The 23,943-nt window shown below is 36.5% G+C and overlaps 1 protein-coding gene across 2 annotated transcripts; it reads right to left on the bottom strand.

Moving 5' to 3' along the window:
- Positions 1-1,749: 1,749 nt before the first annotated feature.
- LOC133620572 (tripartite motif-containing protein 16) lies at positions 1,750-22,329 on the bottom strand. 2 transcript variants are annotated; one of them, XM_061982159.2, is made up of 6 exons: positions 21,423-22,329; positions 14,687-15,133; positions 6,491-6,517; positions 6,356-6,418; positions 6,129-6,268; positions 1,750-2,826 (listed from the first exon to the last, which is right to left on the bottom strand). In XM_061982159.2, exons 2-6 carry the CDS (start codon positions 14,868-14,870, stop codon positions 2,428-2,430), a joined length of 813 nt encoding a protein of 270 aa, XP_061838143.1. In that variant the 5' UTR covers positions 14,871-15,133; positions 21,423-22,329; the 3' UTR covers positions 1,750-2,427. The 2 variants fall into 2 exon arrangements, with proteins under 2 accessions (XP_061838143.1, XP_061838144.1); XM_061982160.2 differs by having other exon boundaries at positions 14,687-14,952.
- Between the last annotated feature and the right edge of the window lie 1,614 nt (positions 22,330-23,943).

Raw genomic sequence — 23,943 nt, 5'->3', positions numbered from 1 at the left:
TGTACCCCGCCTTCCGCCCGATTGTAGCTGAGATAGGCTCCAGCGACCCCAAAGGGAATAAGCGGTAGAAAATGGATGGATGTTAACAGTGGTTTTGATTATTACAACAATAACAAAACAAAAAAATAGACAAACAAACTGGGGACACTTTTGGAGGCTGGTTATGAACAATAACACTGAGTGCTTTAAGTATCTAGTCGATAGAAAAGCGCTATGTAAATCTAATCCATTATTATTATGTTAACAAAAACTATAAAACATTAACATAACAGACAAAAAAAAGTTTCTGGCAAATATATGAGATTTAAAAAAAAGGTTGCGGGGTGAATTATGAATAACACGCTCATAACATAAAAACTATACAATGTTAACTTTAAAACTATGATTGAGCACAAACGCTTGAGACGAGTTTGGGTATAATTGGTTGGTTATGAATAACATGTTAATTACACGTAAACATAAAAACAATATTAAAGTAGACAAAAAAAGTTTGTAGCACAATAAGATTTTGATAAAATTGCGGGGTTGATTATCAAGAACATGTCCATAACATAAAACAGCTGGGGTAGGCTCCAGCACCCCCACGATCCCGTAAGGGACAAGCGGTAGAAAATGGATGGATATATGTATATATACAAACATACATGTGTATATATACACACATATATATATATATATATACATATATATATATATGTATGTGTGGGGGAAAAAAATCACAAGACTATTTCATCTCTACAGGCCTGTTTCATGAGGGGGGTACCCTCAATCGTCAGGAGATTTTAATGGGAGCATTCGCATACCATGGTTTATATAGGGCACAGAGTGGGTGGGTACAGGCTGGCCTAGGGGCGTGGTGATTGGTTCATGTGTTACCTAGGAGGTGTTTCCGTCTATGGCGGCATGTTGTTACAATTTCGCTGCGCTTGTTGAGGGATGACAGGTCTGGACGGTAGATAATAAACAGTTTCTCTTTCAAGCATAGGTTGCTTAGGTTATGCTTGAAAGAGAAACTATTTATTATCTACCGTCCAGACCTGTCATCCCTCAACAAGCGCAGCGAAATTGTAACAACATGCCGCCATAGACGGAAACACCTCCTAGGTAACACATGAACCAACCACCACGCCCCTAGGCCAGCCTGTACCCACCCACTCTGTGCCCTATATAAACCATTGTATGCGAATGCTCCCATTAAAATCTCCTGACGATTGAGGGTACCCCCCTCATGAAACAGGCCTGTAGAGATGAAATAGTCTTGTGATTTTTTTTCCCCACACATACATATATTGCGCTCTACTACGGTATCAAGCACTATTTTTTGGATAACCTTATTAAGACATATATATATATATATATATATATATATATATATATATATATACACACACACACATATATATATATACACACACATATACATATATATATACACACATATATATATATATATATATACACATGTATATATACATATACGTATATGTATATATATAAGTATACTCATGTATGTATGTATGTATGTATGTATGTCTATATATATATATATATATATATAATGTATGTATATATGTATATATATACATACACACACACACACACACACACATGTATATATACACATATATACATATATGTATATATGTATATATATGTATACTCATATGTATGTATGTATGTTTGCATATATATATGTATATATATATATATATGTATATATATATATACATACATACACACACACACACATTGACTTAAAAACTAATAGACAAGACATAATTAGCAGCACAAACGTTTAGGACAAGTTTGGGGAGATTTTGACAATGTAAGGGGAGGCTGGTTATGGTTAATATAACGTTAATAATATGAAAACTGAAACAATAACATAAAAACAATAGACAGAGAGATTTTGACATCATCAGGGTAATTGTGAATAACACATAACATAAAAACTAAAATGTTAACATTAAAACTGTAATAGACAAAAAAATAGAGCACAAATGTATGAGACAAGTTTGGGGAGATTTTGACAATGTAAAGGGTGGCTGGTTATGAATAATAACACGATAACAAAAACTATAAAATAATAGACAAAAAAGTTTAGCACAAATATGAGGTTGCAGGGTTAATTGTGAATAACATGATCATAACATAACTAAAATGTTAACAATAAAACTATATTAATGTTTGAGACAAATTTGGGGAGATTTTGACAAGGTTATGAATAAAAACACGTTAATACCATAAAAAGACAAGTTTTGGGAGATTTTCACTAGTCAGAAAAAGTCTTAGAAAATGGAGCGGGCAGAAACGGCCATGTTTACAGCACCAAGGATTGTGGGTGTTACTTGAATATTTGCACTGAGGAGGAGGTTAACGCCCCACAGGTGGCTTCTTCTCAATGTCCACTTCCACGCCTGAGCGGAGTCACTGCTCCTTCTTCCTGATGAGGCAGAAGGAGTTTGTGCCCACCCACATGGCGGGGTGAAGCTTCTCCTGCACGCCCATCTTGAACTTGTGGACCAGCCGCACCTCCTTGGCGTCCTCGCCCTCCACCAGCAGGAACTTGACGATGCCGGCCGGCTGGTCCACGTAGACGCCCATGGTGTGGCACAGGGGCAGGTTGATGTCCACGTTCTCGCCGTTGTGCCACACCTGGTAGCAGGAGCCGGACCAGCCCACCCCCCAGGAGCTGCCGTTCTCCCCCAGGCCGCAGGGGCCGTCCTTCCTGGGCGCGCTCTCCGCCACCACGCCGATCACCACCCAGCCGTCGTAGTCCACCTCCCAGTAGCCCCGGGAGCCCAGAAGACCCTCCTTGCACAGGACCTGGGCGCCGCAGAGAAGGTGAGACTAGTTTACTAGCGGGGTCTCCAAAGTCTGGCTTGGGGGCCAGTTATACTGAGATGTAACGTTTTTAAGTCTTGGCTGTTAGCGATACTGATCTGATACGATATCAGCAGGAATCAAACTTTTTCTTTTCTAGTGTGGAATGTAAGTGAAAGTGAAAATAGTCAAACGGAACAAGGGTAGCTATGAAAAACATGAACCTAATTATTATGGACTTTTTAAGTTGAAGCGGAGTGGTTTTTTTTGGTGACACCTAGTGGTCACAATAATTCAGCTCATTACGCAGTGAGTTGAATGATGCAGACACGGTTGTTACTGGTAAGTAAGTAATATGCAGCTATAATTATATGATACTTGTTTATATTGACGCATGTGCTGTTTTACACTGCAATATTCAATGGTTATTACGTATGTCTAGCTTGTGTGCTATCGTGTGCTTAGCTGTTGTGTAGCTGCTTGCTCCTAATAGGTAGGGCTGGGTGTATCGACGTAAGTATTGAAAGAATCGATACCAAGGTGGGTATCGGATTGATGCTAGCACATGGGGCCGATGCTTTTTTTTTTTTTGCAGGCCCCACAATGCATTGCGAAATCAGGTGCTTTTTCAAGCCCAATATCAGCGTGTTATGGAAGTTGCTTTGTTTACATTTTGATATTGATATTTTTCTTGCAATGTTGCTTTTTTTTTTTTTTTTTTTTGTGACTTTATTTTCCTTAAACAATTGTGTGTAGTAGAACGGAATAAGGTAATTGTTTTTATTTTTTTTAAATTATATATTATTACATTTTTTAATTGTTGTATTTATTTATAGTTTTTTTTTTGCTTAAAATAAGTTCCCCATGTTCTTATAGTGAACTAACTAGAGGCTAATTCACAACTTTTATTGCAGATTTTTTTATTTCTAATGTGACGACTTTTTGCAAGATCATAACTTTTATAGAAGTGTTACAATTTCATCGATTTTTTGCAAATGGTAAATTTTTTTTTTTTTTAAATCTTACTACTTCTCGCGTGATTACGACTTTAAGAAAGCATCACAACTTCTTTCAAAATGTATTTTTTTTATAAGACTTATTGCAAAATAACTTTTTTATTGTAAAAATGTTACAACTTCTGGCAGTATTACGACATTTTTTGGACTGTCATGACTTGCAAGATTACAAATTTTGAAACAAATATTACAATTTCATCCGAAACTAAGAGTTCTGAAATTTCTTATGAATTAACACAAAGTTACAACTTCTTAAAGTGTTACGACTTATAGCAAATTGTAAATTTAAAAACTTATTTCTGAATAAACATTTTCAAATTTTACGGCTTATTGCGTGATTACGATTATAAGAAAGCATCACAACTTCTTTCAAAATGTCTTTTTATAAGACTTATTGCAAAATTACTTTTTTATTGTAAAAATGTTACGACTTCTTGCATGATTACGACTTTAAAAAAACGTTAAGGCTTCTTTCAAAAATGAAGACTTACTGCGAAATTAAGTTTTTATTCTTAAAATGTTACAACCTCTTGCAAAATTACGACTTTTTTTGAACTTTTGTAACTTACTACAAGAGTATACCATTTTCCTTAAAATGTTGCCACTCATTGCAAATTTAAAACTTTTTTTTATATATGTTACGACTTGCTGCAAAATTACAACTTTATTCTTAAAAAATGTACAATTTTACAACAAGATTACAACTGTTACTGCAGAATTTTTTTCTAATGTTACAACTTTTTGCAAGATTATAACCTTTCTATAAATGTTAAAATTTCTTTCAAAATTTGGATTATTTTCAAATGTTCTAAATTAGCGCATAGAACTTCTAAAACATTACGACTTTTTGCAAAATTTCTAATTTTATTGCAGAAAGATTTCTTTAATGTTACGACCTCTCGTAAGATTAAAATTTTTGACATAAATGTTACAATTTCATTTGCAATTAAAATTTTTAGTGTTATGAATTTGCACGAAATTACAACTTCTTAAAATGTTACGACTTACTGAAAATTAAAAGAAAAACTTTTATTGCAAAATACATATTTTTAAATGTTACAACATATTGCGTGATTACTACTTTAAAACACACTGCAAAATTAAGTTTTTATTCTTAAAATATTACAACTTCTCGCAAGATTACGACCTTTTTTTAAATAAATGTTATGACTCACTACAAAATTACAACTTTATTCTTAAAAATGTTGTGATTTATGGCAAAATTACAATTTTATTCTTAAAAATTTAGCATTTCATTGCAAGGCAAGTTTATTTATAGAGCTAATTTCTTACAAATTAAAAGTGCTTTTCCAGAAAATTACAATGTAAAAATCAAAAATAAAATCATAATAAAAATAATTACAATTCAAATGATATGATTACAACTTTTATTGCATTTTTTTTTTTTTTTTAATCTTAAGACTACTAGCAAGATTACAGCCTTTCTAGAATGTTATGATTTTTTTCCAAATTAAGATTTTTATTTAATGTTATATAAATAAGTGTTTTATAAATTAGCGCAAGATTACTACATCTTCTAAAACGTTATGATTTTTGCTAAATTTAGACTTTTATAGCAGAAATATATTTTTTAATATTACAACTTCTCGCAAGATTACGACCTTTTTTTAAATAAATGTTATGACTCACTACAAAATTACAACTTTATTCTTAAAAATGTTGTGATTTATGGCAAAATTACAATTTTATTCTTAAAAATTTAGCATTTCATTGCAAGGCAAGTTTATTTATAGAGCTAATTCCTTACAAATTAAAAGTGCTTTTCCAGAAAATTACAATGTAAAAATCAAAAATAAAATCATAATAAAAATAATTACAATTCAAATGATATGATTACAACTTTTATTGCATTTTTTTTTTTTAATCTTAAGACTACTAGCAAGATTACAGCCTTTCTAGAAATGTTATGATTTTTTTCCAAATTAAGATTTTTATTTAATGTTATATAAATAAGTGTTTTATAAATTAGCGCAAGATTACTACATCTTCTAAAACGTTATGATTTTTGCTAAATTTGGACTTTTATAGCAGAAATATATTTTTTAATGTTACGACCGCTTGCAAGATTACACATTTTTTCAACAATGTTACAATTTCATTCGATTACTAAGATTAAAAAAAAAAAAAGTTATGAAAACAATTTTTTTTTTTTTTAAACGCCATAAAATGCCATAACGTTTCGGGCACGTTTTGAACAAACTGTGCTTGTGGCACATGAGATGACATTTAATTTCCATTCGGCGTGCACGTTGTTCGCCGCAGGCTCACCTGTGGCGAGTGTTCATATCGCTCGGGCCTGTTGGGATACGGACACACGGCGTCGGAGGTGCGAGCCACCTTAGCTCCGCCCTCTGAGATCCACAGCAGTTTCTGTGCGGTTTTGTCGTCCAAGGAGATGGGCATCCAGTCTGATGAGTGCATATTGGTGATATAGAATGCACGTGTTAATACACAAGTATTGTACCAGTGCAGTAAAAGAGTATTTTGTGACTGACGTTTGACAAAGTCGGCCCTTGTGGTGGGTTCTGGGATGTTGGACTCGTAGGGAGGCAGCTTCTCTGAGGAGACAGAAGAGAAGATTGTGACTTTGTGAAGAACTTCGAAGTCAAAGTGATGCATGGTGTCTTTACCTTCAGCTGCAGCGCTGTTTTTTCTTCCTGTTAAGTAGAAACAACTCTAAATTAAAAGTCACGTGAATGCAGCGCATACTCCTCCAAGTCCTCACACCTGCTCTACTCCTGCACCCTCAGCATCAGTGATAGACGTGAAGGACACTTTCTAAGAACATGTTCTACTTTCATGTGTCCACACACCTTTCTTTGGACTAAAATAGACAAAATAGTCCTGGGAGCCATGTCAGGAACCATGTCATAAACTATGTCGGGAACAATGTCAGGAACCGTATAAGGAACCATGTTGGGAGCCATGTCAGGAACCATGTCATAAACTATATCGGGAACCATGTCAGAAACTATGTCAGGAGCAATGTAAGGAATTATGTCAGGAACCATGTCGGGAGCAATGTAGGGAACCATGTCATGAACCATTGTGGGAGCCATATAAGGAACCATGTCAGGGACCATGTTGGGAGATTATCTAATTTCACATATTTGGGTTAAAAACATTTTTTGCAATGGGAGACAGGTCTGGACTACAGGCAGGCCAGTCTAGTACCCGCACTCTTTTACTCTGAAGCCACGTTGATGTAACACGTGGCTTGGCATTGTCTTGCTGAAATAAGCAGGGGCGTCCATGATAACGTTGCTTGGATGGCAACATATGTTGCTCCAAAACCTGTATGTACCTGTCAGCATTAATGGTGCCTTCACAAATGTGTAAGTTACCCATGTCTTGGGCACTAATACACCCCCATACCATCATAGATGCTGGCTTTTCAACTTTGCGCCTATAACAATTAATTATAGTCTGCAAATGATGTGTTGTTGTTGAGTGTCGGTGCTGTCTAGAGCTCGGCAGAGTAACCGTGTAATACTCTTCCATATCAGTAGGTGGCAGCCGGTAGCTAATTGCTTTGTAAATGCAGGTAAAAAGGTGTCTTATGCTTAAACCAAAATTAAACAAAAGGTGAGTGCCCTTAAGAAAAGGCACTGAAGCTTAGGGAAGGCTATGCAGAACAAAAGTAAAACGGAACTGGCTACAAAGTAAACAATAACAGAATGCTGGACGACAGCAAAGACTTACTGTGGAGCAAAGACGGCGTCCACAATTTACATCCGAACATGACATGACAATCAACAATGTCCCCACGAAGAAGGATAAAAACAACTGAAATATTCTTGATTGCTAATACAAAGTAGATGCGGAAAATATAAGACATGAAACTGCTACAGGAAAATACCAACAAAAGAGAAAAAGACACCAAAATAGGAGCGTAAGACAAGAACTAAAACACTACACACAAGAAAACAGCACAAAACTCCAAATAAGTCAGGGTGTGATGTGACAAGTGGTGACAGTACACCTACTTTGAGACAAGAGCTATATTGATGCATGCTTGGTTATGGTTTAAAGTCATTACCAACAATTGCGACAATGACTTTTAACTGTCAACTGAGTTTATTATTTCTGCTGGTGGTGTGCCTCCGGATTTTTTCAACGCAAAAAATGTGCCTTGGCTCAAAAAAGGTTGAAAAACACTGATCTAAGGAACCATGTTGGAAGCTATCGAAGGAAACCATGTCATGAGTCATCGAAGGAACCATGTAAGGAAATATGTGAAGTGAATTATATTTTATTCTACCACTAACTGCAAAAGTACGACAATGTTTTCCGCATAATATTACACCTTACTGCAAAATTAGATGTTTATTTTTTTTTTTAAATGTTACGACTTTTTGTCTGACTGCGACTTTAAAGAAAAAATGTTACGGTTACAAAATGAGGAACTTTCTTCCGACTTTTTCCTTAAAATGTTACCAATTACTACAAAAGTACGACAATGTTTTCCCCAAAATATTACGACTTATTGTAAATTAAACGTGTCATTTTTTTTAAAATGTTACGACTTTTTGCCTGACTGCAACTTTAAAGGAAAACATTTTACTGTAACAAGAGACCATTGTTAAGACTTACTACAAGACTATGACTTTTTTTCTTAAGATGTTACCACTTATAGCAAAATCACGACAATGTTTTCCCCAAAATATTACAACTTACTGCAAAATTAGACGTGCAATTTTTTTTAAATGTTATGACTTTTCGCCTGACTGCGACTTTAAAGAAAAAATGTTACTGTTACAAAATGAGGAACTTTCTTACGACTTACTACAAGACTACGACTTTTCCTTAATATGTTACCAATTACTGCAACATTACGACAATGTTTCCCCCAAAATATTACGATTTACTGCAAATTAGACATGTAATTTTTTTAAATGTTACGACTTTTTGCATGACTGCGTCTTTAAAGAAAATTTTTACTGTTACAAGATTACGACCATTGTTAAGACTTACTACAAGACTACAACTCATTTTCTTAAGATGTTACCACTTAATGCAAAATCACGACAATGTTTTTCCCAAAATATTACGACTTACTGCAAAATTAGACGTGTAATTTTTTTAAATGTTATGACTTTTTGCCTGACTGCGACTTTAAAGAAAACATTTAACTATTACACAATGAGGACCTTTCTTACGACTTACTACAAGACTACGACTTTTCCCTCAAATGTTACCCAGTACTGCAAAATCACGACAATGTTTTCCGCATAATATTACACCTTACTGCAAAATTAGATGTTTATTTTTTTTTTAAATGTTACGACTTTTTGTCTGACTGCGACTTTAAAGAAAAAATGTTACGGTTACAAAATGAGGAACTTTCTTCCGACTTTTTCCTTAAAATGTTACCAATTACTACAAAATGAGGAACTTTCTTCCGACTTTTTCCTTAAAATGTTACCAATTACTACAAAAGTACGACAATGTTTTCCCCAAAATATTACGACTTATTGTAAATTAAACGTGTCATTTTTTTTTAAATGTTACGACTTTTTGCCTGACTGCAACTTTAAAGGAAAACATTTTACTGTAACAAGAGACCATTGTTAAGACTTACTACAAGACTATGACTTTTTTTCTTAAGATGTTACCACTTATAGCAAAATCACGACAATGTTTTCCCCAAAATATTACAACTTACTGCAAAATTAGACGTGCAATTTTTTTTTAAATGTTATGACTTTTCGCCTGACTGCGACTTTAAAGAAAAAATGTTACTGTTACAAAATGAGGAACTTTCTTACGACTTACTACAAGTCTACGACTTTTCCTTAATATGTTACCAATTACTGCAACATTACGACAATGTTTCCCCCAAAATATTACGATTTACTGCAAATTAGACATGTAATTTTTTTAAATGTTACGACTTTTTGCATGACTGCGTCTTTAAAGAAAATTTTTACTGTTACAAGATTACGACCATTGTTAAGACTTACTACAAGACTACAACTCATTTTCTTAAGATGTTACCACTTAATGCAAAATCACGACAATGTTTTTCCCAAAATATTACGACTTACTGCAAAATTAGACGTGTAATTTTTTTAAATGTTATGACTTTTTGCCTGACTGCGACTTTAAAGAAAACATTTAACTATTACACAATGAGGACCTTTCTTACGACTTACTACAAGACTACGACTTTTCCCTCAAATGTTACCCAGTACTGCAAAATCACGACAATGTTTTCCCCAAAATATTACGACTTATTGCAAAATCGGACGTGTAATTTTTTTCAATGTTACGACTTTTTGCATAACTGCGACTTTAAAGAAAAATGTTACTATAATAAGATCAAAACCATTGTTAAGACTTACTACAAGACTACAACTTTTTTTCTTAACATGTTACCACTTTGTGCAAAATCACAATAATATTTTCCCCGAAATATTACAACTTGCTGCAAAATTACACGTTTATTTTTTTAAATGTCATGGCTTTTTGCCTGACTGTGACTTTAGAGAAAAAAATTTAACTATTACAAAATGAGGACCTTTAGTAAGACTTACGACAAGACTACGACTTTTTCCTTAAAATGTTACCAATTACTGCAAAATAACGACAATGTTTTCCCCAAATATTACGACTAATACATGTAATTACGTGTATTTTTTAAAAAATGTTATGACTTTTTGCATGATTGCGACTTTAAAGAAAAATGTTACTGTTACAAGATTACGACCATTGTTAAGACTTACTACTAGACTACGACTTTTTTTCTTAAGATGTTACCACTTAGTGCAAATTCACGACAATATTTTCCCCAAAATATTACAACTTGCTGCAAAATTATACGTTTATTTTTTTAAATGTTACGACTTTTTGCCTGACTGTGACTTACAAAATGAGGACCTTTCGTAAGACTTACGACAAGACTACGACTTTTTCCTTAAAATGTTACCAATTACTGCAAAATAACGACAATGTTTTCCCCAAATATTACGACTAATACATGTAATTACGTGTATTTTTTTTTAAATGTTATGACTTTTTGCATGATTGCGACTTCAAAGAAAAACGTTACTGTTACAAGATTACGACCATTGTTAAGACTTACTACTAGACTACGACTTTTTTTCTTAAGATGTTACCACTTAGTGCAAATTCACGACAATATTTTCCCCAAAATATTACAACTTGCTGCAAAATTATACGATTATTTTTTTAAATGTTACGACTTTTTGCCTGACTGTGACTTACAAAATGAGGACCTTTCGTAAGACTTACTACAAGACTACGACTTTTTCCTTAAAATGTTACCAATTACTGCAAAATGACGACAATGTTTCCCCCAAAATATTACGACAAATACATGTAATAACGTGTAATTTTTTTTTTATGTTACGACTTTTTGCATGATTGCGACTTTAAAGAAAAACGTTACTGTTACAAGATTACGACCATTGTTAAGACTACGCCTTTTTTCTAAAGATGTTACTTAGTGCAAAATCACGACAATGTTTTTCCCCGAAATATTACAACTTGCTGCAAAATTAAAAGTTTATTTATAAAATATTAAGATTTTTAGCAAAAAAGTATTTTGGGGGTATCGTTATTTTCTGCTTTATTACAATTTTACCTCAACATGCAACGTTGTTATCCTCATAGAATGGTGACTTTAATATTTTGTAGTATATTTGTGCGTCGTAGTATTACTTCTTAGTGTTGACGTTAGAATTCATTGAAATTAAAGATGACTTCGTAGCTGAAACAAAGCAAAAAGTTTGAAATATTAATGAGATTATTGCCGATACTTCGGGAATAAAGGATGAGGTCTGCTTCGGTTCAGTTAGTTTTTGCTGAAGCGTGCACACAGACAATGCGCTACTGTAAGACGGCGCCTGCCTGTCATGGCGTCTGATCCTTAAAGTGACGGCGTCCGCCGTATGTGGCGATGCTGAGCTCCCCCAGGTGGTCCTTAGCCAGATGAAACCCAAACCTCCATTGGATCCATCGGCCCGGCACCTTGCCATCAGCGTGTCAGAGTGGACTTTGGGCTTGGGGGTGCAGTTTTAACATCTGCACTCATCTGATGTGGGCGAGGGTGGGGGCGGGGATAAGCATCGCTTTCCTCGAAATGTCGTGAGAGGCTTTTACGATGGGATTTTGATTTAAGGATGGTTCTGGCATCCGGAGCGGCCCGAGCTGCGATCCGAGATCCGCGGTGGATCCCGACATTTGCCGCTGCCATAAAACATCTAAAGATGGACGCCGGTGCCTGACTAACGCCATCCACACCAGCACAACCAACACAACACCACGCTCTTAATCACGGCACGCTTCAGGATTAGGGTCCGATTCCACGCCAGATTGAAGCTGGGATCGTTGTTTGATGAAGCCATCATGCCAGGGTGGCGGGACAACAGGCTGACAACTGACCTCATCCACTCCCTTCCTTCCTCCCAGAAAAGCCCCCCGCAGCGATTGAAAGGAATGAAAGTAAAACCTTTGGAATAACGCTGAGCTCCTCAAAGTTTTAATATAGACGATACGAAGAAGAAAGGGGAGACGGTAATCGATCTTCATCGTCTTTACCGCTTCTGGAGCAACCTTGGCGAGCGAGATATCTGAGGGGTGGGAACGGTGCCAGCTTGGGGGGCGGGGCCGATAAAGAGGACGGCTGATGAGTGGACGCCGTCTCTACATCAGATACAGTTAAAAGTTAAAGTACCAATGATTGTCACACACACACTAGGTGTGGTGAAATGTGTCCTCTGTATTTGACCCATCCCCTTGTTCACCCCCTGGGAGGTGAGTAGAGCAGTGAGCAGCAGCGGTGCCTCGTCCGGGAATCATTTTTGGTGATTTAACCCCCAATTCCAATCCTTGATGCTGAGTGCCAAGCAGGGAGGTAATGGGTCCCATTTTTATAGTCTTTGGTATGTGGAGGACTTAAGTCAGGGGTGTCCAAACTTTTTCTACTGAGGGCCGCACACTGGACAATTAAAGCATATTAAACCAGTACAATGAATAGATTTTTTTAAATTTTTTGTCCCGGGTCCACTCAGTGTTCAAAATGTTAGAAATAAGTCATAAACATTATTATTCAAATATTTTATTATTCACTGCCTAAATCTCTAGATCAACTCCAGGTCTATCTGTCAATATAAAGTTATATATTTTTTTCTCTGTTGTATGCCCTTTTTGTCAAAGAAAACAAAGTTTTTAGCAATTAAATATTTTCCTCCCCAAAAATGTCTATTTGATGTGTAGTAGTTGGAGACTTAAGTAGGTCAATAATTAATAACAACGTTGATTCATTTTTATTTTTTAAGCAATAAAATAATTATTATATATTTTTTAAATCCCACTAAAAATATTGGGGATCCAAAAGGGCCCCACTCGTAAAAGTGTTAAAAATATGTCATACATTTTTTTTTATTGTACTCTCAACGCTAAAGTCTCGAGATCATCTTCGGATCTATCCGTCGATTATACGTTTTTTTGTTTTTAAAAAAAATTGTTTTATACCTTTTTATCAAAGAAAACTTTGTTTTTTGAATGGAAAAAAAAAAAGCTTGCATGGCAGGTTTGTGTAGTTATAGAGTCAACATTGCAACTTTTTCCTCGTTACATTTCACCTGTTTGCTCTTTTATTCCACTTTTTTATGTATTTTTTAAATGTGTTTATTATTTAATCGTATTTTTAAAATGTGCTGTTGAAAAAAATAGCTGCGGGCTGCATTTTGGACACCCCTGATTTAAGTGCGGACTAAAAACAGAACTTGATAATCAGGTGGAGATTTAGAATGAGTGACAATGTTGGGGGCGCCGTTGGCGTGGAGCTTGAAAAGGATCATGGAGGGAGTGGGAGGGGCTAACTCGGGATGAATCCTGGCGTCATTCCCGACCACTAGTAAAGCTTCATAGGGGTCTTTGTCGTTTTCCATGAAACACCTCATAGAGCACGGGAGGTCCTGTTTGGAGCGTGTGCGTTAAAACATCCCGTTTGCATGGAGGTGGCCAAAAGTTGGGAGGTCAAAGGTCGCTGGCGTGTTACGTAAGGCCTCGCCAAGGCCGACACCAGACAAAAGCCGTGGAATTGCGTGAGCCCGTGTGATACATGGGAGGATTTAGTAAGCAACACTCGCAGCGCGAGGGTATTTCCTGCGCCGTGCTGACATGATGGATGACGACCCCCTGCCTCTCCGCTACTCTATACCGAGAAAAATATCTGAAGCAAACAGAGGTGTTTGCCTGGAAGACTAAAATGAGGGTAATTTGTTTGCGTGTAGCTGCAAGGAAGACAGGAAAGTGGATAATATAATATTACTACACACTATTATTTACTATGATTAGTAATGTAAAGAAAACATAGTTATTAAGTTATATAAAAACCTTTTTGTTTACAATACATACAAGTAACACACATCTAAACATAAATGTATATATTTTTCGGACTATAAGTCGCAGTTTTTTTCATAGTTTGACTTATATATGTTTTTTCCTTCTTTATAATGCATTTTCGGCAGGTGCGACTTATACTCCGAAATATACGGTATATATTTTTAAAAATTGTATTCAAATGATTTAATTAGTTAATTTATTTTAAAAATTCATTGAATTGCCAATATTTTTAAAACAATAAAAATAATAAATAATTTAAAACATATACTACATTTTATAATTTATTATGTTTTTATTTTAAATTTAAAAAATTAATAAAATTGTCCTTGTTTTGTATATGTCCAGCTGCACTTTGTTGCCATATTTGTCTAGTTCTAATGGATGAGAACCCATGAAAAGTACATCAAGTTGCAGTAGCATACAGTAAATGATTTAAAAAAAAAAAGTCCTACCTGCTTTCTTTGGCACAGGCATGGTTCCGTTTGTGTTCTGTGAGTGTTGTCTGCGTCCAAGTGTGAGCTTGTGAGGGAATCTCTGCGCGGGTTCCCTCTTATTAACTTCCAGATGGGCAGGTGGGGAGGGAGGGGTGTCGGAGGAAGAATTCGCAAAGGTTTGGGTTGGCCGCTGGCGTCTCATGTGATCCAGGATCAGATGGAGACTCTGACGCTCTCCAGTATACCGCGCTCATTTGCATACACGTGCCCCCGGCCTCACCCATCTGAAAAACATATCAAGGACGTAAACACATTCAGTGAAGCTGCAAAGGATGCTACTGGCTACAAATAGAAGATGATGGAACATTTCAAGCCAATTGACACTGATGTAAATGTAACGTATAAGTGTGTGTGTGTGTGTGTTGTCCTGATCCGGCTTCAAAGAACTGCTCGCCTGGTCAGAACCTGAAAATAACAATATTGTATAAATCAGAATCAGAAGTACATTATAAATGCAGGTTCTTTTGCCTTCTTCACTTCGTGTTTAATCTGAATAGCAGACATCTGACTTAAAATTGATCATTGTTTTTATTTAGTTTTCATATTTGAATATTATTACCTCTAAATAATATTTTATTGTTTTGATAAGTATACAGAGCCCCGCGACCCTGACCGGGACAAGCAGTAGAAAATAGATAGATGACGATATATATATATATATATGTCACTAAAATCTAGACAGATGGGCAAAACTGCATTTATTATATTTATAAAAACCTAATATTGAGTATTTTTATTTAAAATATACAAAAAAATAATGTATTTTAATGCTTCGTGAAGCCCGACACCAGCTCTGCAGCCCCGCCTCTTCCTGCGCATCACCTCCGGTCCTTCCACAGTCCACGCGGACTCCGGTGTGGCAGAGGGCCATATTAGCGTCATATTGACACACACAGTTACCTTCATATTAACATACACCAGGGGTGTACAAAGTGCGGCCTGGGGGTCATCAAATATTCCTCTTTGAAATTTGTTTGGGAAAATATTGCATACTTTGTGTTTGCTTTATAAAAACAATGTTTTCTTAGACAAAAATGGCATAAAAGAACCAAAAAAAAACATGAAAAAAATTAGAAAAACATATAGATAGATTTAAAATTGATCTCGAGAAGGGGTGTCCAAACTACGGCCTGCGGGCCAAATGCGGCCTGCCAGCGTGTTTATTTACGCCCGTGAGACTACACAAGTTTAATAAGGACTATGCCCTGTGGGGGGCCTCCAACCTAATTTTAAATATCTGGCAGTATAATTTCGAAAGCAATTCAGGTTAAAGATTATGAATTGCACTGAGAAGTGTATAAAGCACAACATTTTAATATATGACCCAATCCAAACACCTTTCCCACTCATGGCGCATATAAACTGACACAAAAAGTCAACACACATGGTCACATATAACACAACCTGCTCACTGAACTTTGTGGATATTATAAAAAAAATGTCCTATCACAACACATAATTCAAATTTACAACCATTTAAATCTCCTGCAATGCATGATGGGACAATTGCAAAGCTTTCTTTCCACACGTATCCATATTTGGCACATTTTAGCTGTTTGACATTTCTGATTGATTACAAAACTTTAAGGAGGTTGTCACGGAAGTAAACAAGGTAGGAGTCGGACTTTCACAAACTCTTAATATCAAATTATATTAATTATATATCCATTAAATAAATGTGTGTATATATATACATATATATTTATATATATGTATATTATGTACGTATAAATAAATGTGTATATATATATATATATATATATATGTATATTATGTATGTATAAATATACATATATATGTATGTATATATATTTATATGTGTATGTATATATATATATATATATATATATATATATATATATATATATATATACATACATATATATATATATGTATATTATGTATGTATATACATGTGTATATATAAGTATATATATTTATAATTATATATGTACAGGTTATATATGTATATATATATACATATATATATATATACACAGGTTACATATGTATATATATATATATATATATATATATACATACACATATATGTATATAGTATATATATAATTATATATACGTGTGTCTATGTATATATATGTATATCTGTATGTATGTATATATATATGTATATATATATATATATACACATACATCCATCCATCCATTTTCTACCGCTTATTCCCATATATATGTATATATATGTGTACATATATATATACACACATTTATATACACACGTGTATATATGTGAATATATATATATACACACACACACACACACACACGTGTATATATACGTGTATATATACATATAAATATATATATATACACACACACGTATATATATGCGTGCACGTATATATATATATATATATATATATATATATATATATATATATATATATACACACACACGTGCATATATCTGTGTGTATATATATATATATATATATATATATACATATATATATATATATATATATATACACACACACACGTGCATACATATGTGTATATATATATATATATATATATATATGTATGTGTGGGAAAAAAATCACAAGACTACTTCATCTCTACAGGCCTGTTTCATGAGGGGTTCCCTCAATCAATGTTCCCTCAAAAATCTCCTGATGATTGAGGGAACCCCTCATGAAACAGGCCTGTAGAGATGAAGTAGTTTTGTGATTTTTTCGCACACATACATATATTGCGCTCTACCACGGTATCGAGCACTATTTTTTGGATAATCTTATTAAGACACACACATATATATATATATATATATATATATATATATATATATATATATATAATGTGTGTGTGTGTAATACACATATACTCGATATACAGGAATATACTCGATATATCGCGGGTTTGCCTCTGTGCGAAATACAAAATGATTATATCGTGATATCGTGATATTGGCGTATACGTTCTCACACAGTTGCTTTTAGCTGCGGGCATTACACTACAGGCGTTTCTCACTCTTTCTCGTCTCTCCTTCTCACAGGGGCGTAAAACAAGCGCACCTTCTTCCATACCTCACATACTGTCGCGCGTGTAGTGTCATACGCCCTCGCCCAGCAGAGAGGTAGCAGCATGGCTAACGTTAGCTGAGGCAGGTGGTACAAGCGGAGCGGTGCGAGTGACAATACAAGAGAAGGTGCGAAACTGATCACAAATGGAGGAAGAACAATTACTGCCCCAAAAACCAGCACGGAGTCCATCATCTGGCGGTAGTTTGGCTTCAAGCGGGAAGATATTCAGCAGACAACAGTAATATGCAAAGTATGCAGCAGAAGCGTTGCTACAAAAGGTTCCTCTAAGGTGCGCGCCTGCGCAATTGCACACTGCTCAAGCGTCCTCTGCGCACAGCAAATATATGCCGCGCACCAAATCAAATCCCATCTGAATACTAAACAAAATAAACACATTTATTCTGTATAATTTTGCAATGCAACTCTGAGTGACAATGACAACAAGCGGCCCTAACGGTGTTCGTCAACACCGTTCAATTATTGTAACGTCTATGGAGATGCTTCGAGGACAGGAATTATATCGATCACTTTATTGAGCAAAACTGTTTATATTCGGCCATAACCACACCAAAAACATGAGTAAAAAACTTCTATCTCGAAAAACTAGTCATTTTCTGCCGTACAAAGCAGGCCAAAAGCAACTTGTCATCCATCACCAACACGCATACCACTAAGCCACTGGTGCGTTTATGGCCACACAAAAAGTCGGACAACTCAAACACCACACAAAGTTACACTATGACTCCTCAGTCATACGTGTGCTTATTCTACTGTAATTTATTATTACTGTTAATTTATTGATATTAATCATAAAATGCTGTTACTAGATAAAGTTACAGGAATTCATCCTATGCTTATATTTCATTGTGCAACATGAGGATGTTTAAGGGGAACTAAATGTCATCTCTGAAAGGGGTACAAATGATTTCCAAAGCAGGACCCCCACCCAGACATATTGTACAATACTAATCCCTAGCTTATGAAAAACAAGATTTATTTTATTTTCATTACAAGTGGGCCAAATCACTAATATTATAAAATAATCTCCTGAAAATGACTCCTCTCATTTGAGTGTTATTATAAAATATTGGTTTGAGACAGGTGTGCTGCTGGTATTGCCACGTGTGATGTTCACTGAATGCTCAGGGAGTTTTTGTGTTTGCTCAGACACATGAACAATTAGAGGGAACATAATTTGTTTTTTCATTTAAAAAGTCACCCGCGAGAGAATGAAGAGTGCTCGAAACTCTGTACGTTAACATCTCCGGCCGATGCCACACCCAAAAAAATGCCGAAACAACCTGCACTGACAAATGAGCCTGACGTCTTCCATTTACAGATCAACACCATATGAAAAACATAGTCACAAACACAAGGAGATAACGTCCGCAGTAACTTATTACATAGCGAAGGACATGGCCCTATAAACATCATCTCTGCAACATTTTGACCAGAGAACCACCATTACATGTTATGTAGACCACATGGAAGTGTTTTCAATTTAGAAAAATAATAATAATATGACTCCTTTAATGCGCCCTATTATACAGGTAAAAGCCAGTAAATTAGAATATTTTGAAAAACTTGATTTATTTCAGTAATTGCATTCAAAAAGTGTAACTTGTACATTATATTTATTCATTGCACACAGACTGATGCATTCAAATGTTTGTTACATTTAATTTTGATGATTTGAAGTGGCAACAAATGAAAATCCAAAATTCCGTGTGTCACAAAATTAGAATATTACTTAAGGCTAATACAAAAAAGGGATTTTTAGAAATGTTGGCCAACTGAAAAGTATGAAAATGAAAAATATGAGCATGTACAATACTCAATACTTGGTTGGAGCTCCTTTTGCCTCAATTACTGCGTTAATGCGGCGTGGCATGGAGTCGATGAGTTTCTGGCACTGCTCAGGTGTTATGAGAGCCCAGGTTGCTCTGATAGTGGCCTTCAACTCTTCTGCGTTTTTGGGTCTGGCATTCTGCATCTTCCTTTTCACAATACCCCACAGATTTTCTATGGGTCTATGGTCAGGGGAGTTGGCGGGCCAATTTAGAACAGAAATACCATGGTCCGTAAACCAGGCACGGGTAGATTTTGCGCTGTGTGCAGGCGCCAAGTCCTGTTGGAACTTGAAATCTCCATCTCCATAGAGCAGGTCAGCAGCAGGAAGCATGAAGTGCTCTAAAACTTGCTGGTAGACGGCTGCGTTGACCCTGGATCTCAGGAAACAGAGTGGACCGACACCAGCAGATGACATGGCACCCCAAACCATCACCCAACCATGCACATTTTGCATTTCCTTTGGAAATCGAGGTCCCAGAGTCTGGAGGAAGACAGGAGAGGCACAGGATCCACGTTGCCTGAAGTCTAGTGTAAAGTTTCCACCATCAGTGATGGTTTGGGGTGCCATGTCATCTGCTGGTGTCGGTCCACTCTGTTTCCTGAGATCCAGGGTCAACGCAGCCGTCTACCAGCAAGTTTTAGAGCACTTCATGCTTCCTGCTGCTGACCTGCTCTATGGAGATGGAGATTTCAAGTTCCAACAGGACTTGGCGCCTGCACACAGCGCAAAATCTACCCGTGCCTGGTTTACAGGCCATGGTATTTCTGTTCTAAATTGGCCCGCCAACTCCCCTGACCTTAGCCCCATAGAAAATCTGTGGGGTATTGTGAAAAGGAAGATGCAGAATGCCAGACCCAAAAACGCAGAAGAGTTGAAGGCCACTATCAGAGCAACCTGGGCTCTCATAACACCTGAGCAGTGCCAGAAACTCATCGACTCCATGCCACGCCGCATTAACGCAGTAATTGAGGCAAAAGGAGCTCCAACCAAGTATTGAGTATTGTACATGCTCATATTTTTCATTTTCATACTTTTCAGTTGGCCAACATTTCTAAAAATCCCTTTTTTGTATTAGCCTTAAGTAATATTCTAATTTTGTGACACACGGAATTTTGGATTTTCATTTGTTGCCACTTCAAATCATCAAAATTAAATGAAATAAACATTTGAATGCATCAGTCTGTGTGCAATGAATAAATATAATGTACAAGTTACACCTTTTGAATGCAATTACTGAAATAAATCAAGTTTTTCAAAATATTCTAATTTACTGGCTTTTACCTGTATGCATCAAGTTAAATATCGAGATATATATCGTATATCGCGATATGGCCTAAAAATATCGAGATATTAATAAAAGCCAATATCGCCCAGCCCTAGTGTGTATATATATATACAGTATATAGTTACTTTGGCTTTTGGCCCCAAGTCAAAAAGTTTGGACACCTAATATACTCAGCCTTATATTAGCCTCATAATAATATACACAGTTAGCCTTATGTTAATATACACAGTTAGCTTCATATTAATACACGCAGTAGGCGCCATATTATTATACACAATTAGCCTCATGCTAATATACACAGTTAGCAGCTAACTGTGTATATTAGCATGAGGCTAATTGTGTATAATAATATGGAGCCAACTGTTAGCTTCATATTAATATACACATTTATCTTCATATTAATATACACATTTATCTTTATATTAATATACACAATTATCTTCATATTAATATACACATTTAGCTTCATACACAGTTAGCCATGAAGTTACACTTGAAGTGGAGTGGAAGCACCTGCTGCTCCGCATTGTGTTGCGACCTTTGACCGCATTTCCAGCCGCTTGGTCCCATAGCGAGCAAGATGCCTGGCTAGCGCCTCGGCGGCCCTCTCGTGTTGCCCGACTCCATGTTAACAGGGTGGCACTATGGGGGAATGTATAGCGCGATAAGGAGCCGCGGATAGAGCGAGCGCGCAGCAGTCATTTCGGATGCTTTTCAGGGAGCGCCAGGGCCGGCTCGTGGCATAGGCCGTATAGGCAAATGCTAAGGGCGCCGTCCATCAGGGGGCGCCACGCCAGTGCCACAAATGTTGGAGAGAAAAAAAAAAAAAAAGTTGGTACTATTATTTCTAAATACAAAAAATAATCCCACGTTAATTAAAATGCAAAGTAAAGCCTATATAATGGAAATATTATTTGTTACAACAGAATGTGATAGTAACCTGGCTTTTTAGCATTAAGCTAATGTTACATGATTCGGCAATTGCTAATCAATAAATAGCTAGTTCTGTTTTAACGTCGGGTTAATATTGTGGAGGGGGCTAAATTGTTATGGAAAATAATAATGTAACGTTAGGTAATTACAGTACTCCCACCTTACATTCCTCAGGGACATTTGTATTAGATCTTTTAAGCAGGTGTTTTTTGTTTACATTGTTATTGCCTTCTGGTTAGCTAATGTTTGCCCTGCAGGTAATAGTCACTTTTCCACCCCTTTATATATTAGGTATAGTTGTAAGTAAAAAAAAAAAGGTCAAAGACAAAGCTATTCGGGTTCTTGTGAGTATATACACTTCACTGCCGATGTGGGGGGGCGCCACCTAAAATCTTGCCTAGGGCGCCAGATTGGTTAGGGCCGGGCCTGGGGAGCGCTCAATGTTTCCCCCCGGGAGGTTTTAGCCGGGGCCGCTGATTGACAGACCAGGTGCCGGGGCCCTGGCTCACTTCCCACTTGGCCCTGACGGCGACCCAGCAGCCGGGGCTCGTTAAAACTACTGTTGATAATCGTTTAATGGGGACGGCTGTCCTCGTAAAGACCCGCGGTGTCTCCCAGAGACACGGAGGACATTTGCAGGAGGGAACAATGCGTGTTTCACAGATTTACTGGGTGAGAACGACAGGCTAAAACTAACTGGCCCCTTCACTTTTAGTGCAACATAAACCTTGTAAAAGACCCCTAAATCACGGCACTGTCCCGACATGTTCGCTCAGATTTATGTCTCACCCCACCATCTCCATGGTGCTTTCCTCTGCAGCCTGAAATCCTTCACTCCGCGTCCTCTCTCTCCATGGCGGTTCCGTCCCTACCATGCTGTGTTGGCTGGCACCCGGACCGTCACAACCAGATGAAGACCATGGCCAAGGGTGAGAAAAAATACAGAACAATTAATGGGTTTGGTGCAGTGATGGTTGTAGCTTCAAGCTTGAAGTTGAAGTTTGCTTCTAGCTCAGGGGTGTCAAACTCATTTTAGCTCAGGGGCCACATGGAGGAAAATCTGTGTACACGCAGGCCGGACTATTAAAATCATAGCATTAGAACTAAAAAATAAAGTTAAGTTAAAGTCCCAATGATTGTCACACACATACTAGGTGTGGTGAAATGTGTCATCTGCATTTGACCCATCACCCTTGATCACCCCCTGGGAGGTGAGGGGAGCAGTGGGCAGCAGCGGTGCCGCGCCCGGGATTAATTTTTGGTGATTCAACCCCCAATTCCAACCCTTGATGCTGAGTGCCAATCAGGGAGGTAATGGGTCCCATTTTTATAGTCTTTGGTATGACTCGGCCGGGGGTTTGAACTCACAACCTACCGATCTCAGGGCGGACAATCTAACCACTTTTATTTTGGCCAAAAATAGAACAAACACATTATGAAAATATTACAAAACAATACCGGTAAAGTTTAGATCCATGAAGGAAAGAATAAAGTGAATGAATGTTTATAACATATGCATGAACATTTTCCTTTTGTATTATTTATTTTTTTAATGAATTTTTTTAATGAATGTTTATGACAACTTTTTTTCAAAACACAATATAGAATGTGAGATATAACAGGATAATGCATACATTTATCATTTGTTTTCAAAACGGTTACAAAAAAGTGGGACCCCAAAAATGTACTGTGGGACCCCATTTGGAAAATTTCTAGCGTCAACACTGATGGAGTATTGGTGCGTGCAAAACAGCAGCAGGCGACTGTGGCCCGCGGGCCGGTTCTAATACTAATCAAATATCACCCCGGGGGCCATTGATCATTCATTCACGGGCCTTGACACCCCTGATATAAAGTAAAGAAAACCCTGTTTTTTATGGCAAAACCTCAAAATATGCAATATTTCCCCCCCAAAAAATGTTTTCCAAGTGGAACATAATGTGAGGTAATTGGATCTTTAAAGAGGTCAACAATTCATAACAACATCATTATTATTTTTGAGCAATGACAGTTTTAAAAAACAAAATTAAACTAGCTAATTAACTAAAATTATTGGGGATTCAAAAGGGCCCCCACTCATAAAATCATAAATTTTTAGTTT

This window comes from Nerophis lumbriciformis, linkage group LG24 (genome assembly GCF_033978685.3).
Source record: "Nerophis lumbriciformis linkage group LG24, RoL_Nlum_v2.1, whole genome shotgun sequence".
NCBI classification, from domain to species: domain Eukaryota; kingdom Metazoa; phylum Chordata; class Actinopteri; order Syngnathiformes; family Syngnathidae; genus Nerophis; species Nerophis lumbriciformis.
This window is presented reverse-complemented; position numbering and strand designations above follow the sequence as displayed.

Bases quoted from the DNA above. Each gene is read 5' to 3' on its own strand.
- LOC133620572 (XM_061982159.2), bottom strand. From the start codon at position 14,870: ATGAGACGCCAGCGGCCAACCCAAACCTTTGCGAATTCTTCCTCCGAC. The intron at 6,419-6,490 runs GTAAAGACACCA...CTGTCTCCTCAG, and splicing joins AAACAGCGCTGCAGCTGAAG to AGAAGCTGCCTCCCTACGAG. The intron at 2,827-6,128 runs GTGAGCCTGCGG...TGCGGCGCCCAG, and splicing joins GATATGAACACTCGCCACAG to GTCCTGTGCAAGGAGGGTCT.